The 5821-nt window shown below is 38.9% G+C and overlaps 1 protein-coding gene across 1 annotated transcript; it reads right to left on the minus strand.

Moving 5' to 3' along the window:
* Nucleotides 1-1651: 1651 nt before the first annotated feature.
* Nucleotides 1652-5060, minus strand: LOC309476284 (uncharacterized protein). The gene is made up of 4 exons (XM_082139571.1): nt 4658-5060; nt 3022-3342; nt 1938-2084; nt 1652-1846 (listed from the first exon to the last, which is right to left on the minus strand). Exons 1-4 carry the CDS (start codon nt 4701-4703, stop codon nt 1830-1832), a joined length of 531 nt encoding a protein of 176 aa, XP_081995697.1. The 5' UTR covers nt 4704-5060; the 3' UTR covers nt 1652-1829.
* Nucleotides 5061-5821: the final 761 nt, after the last annotated feature.

The following is a 5821-nucleotide window of genomic DNA, read 5'->3' on the forward strand; positions in this document are numbered from 1 at the left end:
AATGTTACTCCCGCTCGTCATCGGCAGCTGTCAGTCACAGTTGCCAGGCGACAAGAACAATCGTCCGTAGGCTAGACCACTCCGAGCGCTTCAGATGAGCCCTTTGAAATGGGACGGAGCTGTAGTTAGCAACAATTTGTTAATATTGTGACAATAGGCCTACATTTTGTTACTTTAATTGTCAAAATAACCAGTGGTGGTATGTAAGGAACTACATACTTCGTTAATACTCGAAGTAATTTTCCCACACAGGACAGCAACACTACAAAATTGTTATTTTACAATATGATGCATTGTTTTACATTAAACTACACAAAAGTATATAGTTTAAATGTATCAACCTTGAAAATATTCATAAGTAAAATGCAACATATGCAATAATATAAAAGCAGAACCATCATAAAAACCCCGACAAGGTTTTTTTCCTGCAGAATTCCTTTACTTTTACTCTTGATGCCTCAAGTACATTAGAGTATGCAAGATAATTTTGCTTAACTAAGGTTTGAAATATATGACTAGTAGTTTTTCCCCAATGTGGTATTAGTGGTTATTAAAAGTATTTTAGTGTAATAAAGTATCTCAATATTTATTCCACGAGTCAGCCCTGCAAACCTGTTGGTAGACAACTTAGTGGATAGTGTAAATATGCAGTCAAACACGACCATCCTAGATGATGTCCCACCAGCAGGAGGCCTTACCAGGGTCTCTATTGTGCCCATCCCAGTCCAGCAGCACACCAGGGTCTCCCTGCTCAGCTCAATAAAAGTCTACATCATTTTTTCTTATTTTATGTACTGTAAATTTAAATGTTTATGTTGAATTTGAGATGTTTAACATATGTTGTAAATAGTTGGGGGGAAAAAGGTATAGAATAATTTGTTTCATGTAGAAATTATGACTATCATTACAAAAATAAACAATGTCCAGAGAAATGAATTCTCTTTTTTTTCCTTTTAAAAAATATAAGTGAAAAAAGTTAAAGAATATATATATATATATATATATATATATATATATATATATATATATATATACATACATACATACATACATATTTCTCAATCATTCTTTCAAGAAGAGAAAACAGCCTGTCCATTCTCTCCAGTGCTCTCCTCGCCTCTGCAGTCCCATGTCTTCTCTAATCAAGTCCAAAAACTCGTCCTCTCTGTCTCGCCTTCTTCGTGGTGCTGGTACTCATGCTGCTGCTGCCCCTGGCTCCTCCTCTTCTTGGTCACACACTGCTGAACTCGGCCCTGGTGTGTCCTCAGGGATTGAGGCAATGAGGGTGCAATCCCTCTGTCCCAACACCTCATCCATGAGGACAAACCAGGGCCGAGTTGCAGCAGTGGGTTCCCAGCAGTAGTGGGTGCATTTGGCGTCGCTTTAGCCTTCGTCGCACCGCGATGACGCAACCGGCCTTCGAATACAGCCTTCGGAGGATGCAGAATTGAATTGGGACAGCCTTCATCGCGCCGCGGTGACGCAATCGGCCTTCAAATGCGACCTCCGAAGTGTGCAGCCTTTGAATTGGGACATCCTTCGTCACTCCGCTGTGACGTTTCGTCGCGCCGCTGTGACGCATTCGGCCTTCAAATACGGCCTTCGGAGGATGCAGACTTCACATTGGGACACAGCTATAGAGTAAATATACAGCAGTCGTAGTAAATTGATATCTGTGTCTTGTAGAGAAATATAAACAAAAAAAGCCTTTCAAATTGGAATTTTTTAAATCTGACACTGAAAGAGAGAGCACAAGCACAAATTATCATCAGTATTTATGACAAAAACACTAGAGGAACAAGAACACACTTGAAGTTCAGTGTTCTGCTTTAGATTTCAATACTTTCTGAAAAAGATAAACATAAAAGGCATAAATTATTAAAACTCACAAATATATATGAAAAATTGGTTTGTGAGAAATTACATCAATTAGGTACCTGATATTTGAATGTGTGCTTGATCTCGTTCAGCTCTTCTGGATCTGATGTCATAAACCACAATAATGACAGTAGCCACGCCCACCAGAGCAGAGAGGACCAATCGGATCACAGCTTCAGTAGGACCACAACAGTTGTTCTCAGAGTCTGAGGAATAAAAACATCAAACTGAGATCAGCTCAGTCAATAAACTTTAATATCAAAAGTAAAGCATTTAAACAACTTGATATAGAAAGTTAAACATAAACCTAGATGCTACTGATGTAAAATAAAATGCTAATTAGTATTTTTAACGAATTAATCATGATAAGGTGACTTGACTTGTCACGTCTCATGCCCAGCAATTGCGAAAGGCCATCCTTATCCTCATCCTTAAGGCTCCCCAGAACACAGCAAGGGATGAGAAGATGTTGTCCACTGCAGCGTGTGGATCATTATAAGTCTTGCTTGATGATAGGCTTCTTGCAGAAGGTTGACTGAAGGAAAAGTTTCTGAATGAATGACGTTCAAGCTCCACCTTATATAGTGTGGGAAGCCCGCCCATATTTCGGGTGTTACCGCCGTGATTAAATACACTGTAAACCCGAACAGTACTACGTCACGGTTGCTCTAACCAAAGTTATCAGAAGAATCCATTCAACATTGGCGGACACTCGCAAGCGACCGGAGCAAACTTAATGTAACAACTTGTAAGCAAATCAAACATCTGTGAACATTTCTTATATGCTTTTTGATGGTTTGAATATCATGATGAAGACATGTTTCAATCATTGGCAAACGCTGTTTTTATGCAGAACAGTAAAGCTGTGCTTCCCCAGTGCTTTTGAATGCACATTTTGAATGCTATTTTAGAGTCACTGCTTAGAGTGTAATTTTAACGTCAAAGCAGGGCAATAATGTTAACGTCTTGAGACTCCCCTGCTTCACAGAATAATATTGATATGCTAAAGCCGCCCCCACGTTCAAAATGTGAGTATTCTGAACTTATCGGGTTTTAGTACTTGGAGGAAGGGGTTTTCCATAAGCGTTAGCAAACGCAATGCCGAGATGAACCAAATTGAAAGAGAAATGAAATTTAACTCACCGTAGAAAGTGAGAATGAAAATCATCTTCATATAGTTGATGTCAAGTTCATAAACTCCAGAGTCTGTGGTTGTGGTGTTTGTGATGGTCAGAGATCCAGTTTGTTTGTCCAGCTTCAGTCTGTCTCTGAATCTCCCATCAAGAACATCATCATATACAGTGATTCTGTCGGCCCGTTTATTAATTTCAGCTATTAAAGTGATGCTATATCCAAACTTCCACTGGATCAAATCATCATCCATCATTTCAGTGTCAGAGTTTAGAGTGATTGAATCTCCCTCCTTCACTGACACTAGCCAAACACCATTAACTCCAATCACTCCTGAAAACAGAGTTTTTCACAGATTAAAGCTTTAAAATCACTTGATGTTTAAAATACATTTAATCATTTAACTGTGAAATTAAGAATATTTTGCAACAGCACAAACCAGTAGCGGCTCCTGGCTGTAAATTTAGGTAGGGCAGATTCCGGGTCTTAGTTTATCATAAACACTTTGTAAGCTTTATATCCAAATCGCTGAACACATCAGAAACACACTTTTGGCAGAATTCTAATGTCCTTGTGTTATTCCGCCTGAGGGTGGCGCTCTAATGATGATTGACAGACTTTACACACAACAAACGCATAGAAATGCCATCATGTAGTATTTATTGCGTCCAAATGTTGTTTTAGAAAATTACAAGTTTTGTAGCCTAATTCCAGTGAGGAAAACAAAGTCATGTTTATTCTCAGAACAAACATAAAACAAACACAAAAGAACTGCTGTAAATAAAGGCTATTCACATAAGCTGGTTTAAATGAAAGGGTTTATGCTTTCTTTAATTTCATACGCTACTCCATATAAAAAGTAATCTGTTTACGTAATGCATGTTTACATCTGATTACATAATGCACGTTACTTATAACGCATAACTTAACTCATAACATCAACAAAGTAATCTGATTGCGTTGTGTATGTTACTTGTAATGCGTTACCCAACACTGCTCATTTCAAATGAGATTGAAAACACCTGATCGCTTGGTTTTCTCAGAGGAGAGCTATGCTAGAAATGTGTCCATCTTGAACATAATCAGAATTAAGGGTAATTAAATTTACCCAGAATTTAGGGGGAAAAAAGGCTAATAAGGGTAAATTGACATATTCCGGTAAACTGGAGGGAGCATCTGAGTGGTTTCCACAGTTGAACCTTGACAGGCTGTAGAGATCTCTGATGGAATCACGTCCTCATGTTCTGATATCAAAGATACGTGAAGTTCAACTTGTATGAAGTTCAATTGGCTAAAGGCTGCTTCTGTTCTGTTTACCCTAAGTGGGGTTATTGCTGCTCTTATCCATGCTATCGGCTGCACGGATGCGCAGGGAGTTATCGCCCAGAACAGAACCATACCACCAATCCAAACTATATGCTTATGCTCTATCATATTTGATGATAGTGGTCCCTCCTGACAGAAATATTTTGTTTAATGAAATCAATCCCTAATAACTGAGTATAAACCTGAATTTAAACTTTTAATAAAAAAAATAAAAATGTCAACAGATTAATTACTTCTATATGAGAATAACAGTGAATATTTTTTTAACCACATGATATCAGAACAGAAACAACTGAAGCCATAAAAACACATTTAAACTCACCATCCAGACGCCAGAAACACAAGCAGAGCAAAACAGGGTGAAACATCTTCAACGGTTTCAGTCCACAAATATGAAAATACAAACTCTTCAAAACTGGTTCAGTGATAAACAGACGCGCTGATGTGAAGCTGCTCTGTAGTAAAGTGAAGTGAAACTCCACCGTCAGCTAAAATAACTGCACATCTTTAAGTGTTAATGGGTGTGACTGTCTAACTCTTTCTTAGCTGATTAATTCACACACTGAACATCGTCAGTTTGTCACTTTGAGCTCCAGTAGGCCTCCAATTCCTGTAAGTCACTGGTGACACTTTCAACAGAAATAAACTGACCGATAACATGTTAAAAACATCTTAAAGTAACAGTTTGATCTTGTCATGAGATCCTGTGAGTGTTTGGCTCTGCTCTCTCCTGTAACTCTCTTCAGAACGTTTGTTGCTCATTTCTTATCAATTGTCTCGATTGTTTCTCCTCTCAGACTGATTTCAGAGTTTCTCTAATGGTTTTAAGGAGCAGGAACAGATCGCCTGCTATAACTGTGTGTATGAAAGTGTCCTCTGATATCTTCATGATTAATATTCAACAGCTATGGATAATGACCCTGATGTGATGCTCTAAATGCTCACTTTGTTAAGAGTGAACATGCATTAGTGAGACGCTCACACAAAAACATTGAAACTGTTCCAATAATTTCTCACACGGCTCAGACAAGCTGCTAAAGACTGTGATGTCAGAGCTGACAAAGATAATCAGTTACGAGATGCTGTTTTGAGCAAATGTTTGGATATGAGGCGAGCAAATAAAGCAATGATTCGGGTCCGGTGCCCAAATCAACTCTAGACGAGCTTCTTCAAGGTATGAACGGCTCCACTGTGTTCAGTAAGCGTGATCTGAAATGGGGTTTCGATCATCTGGATCTTACAGCACATCAGCACTGGCAGGTATTGAGGGAGTGGAGAATATCTCTGATGATATTATTATACTTGCTCCAAACCAAGACACACATGATCAGAGACGACATGCAGTCTAGCGGAGGCTCTGGAGACTGTGGATTGACACTCAACATAATACAATGTGAACAAGCTAGTGTTCATGGGAATGTTTCTTTCTGAAAAGGGGATTGACCGACCGATGAAAGGGTTCATGCTGTGGTTGAGGCCAGAGAAA

This window comes from Leuciscus leuciscus (genome assembly GCF_965113295.1).
Source record: "Leuciscus leuciscus genome assembly, chromosome: 15".
NCBI classification, from domain to species: domain Eukaryota; kingdom Metazoa; phylum Chordata; class Actinopteri; order Cypriniformes; family Leuciscidae; genus Leuciscus; species Leuciscus leuciscus.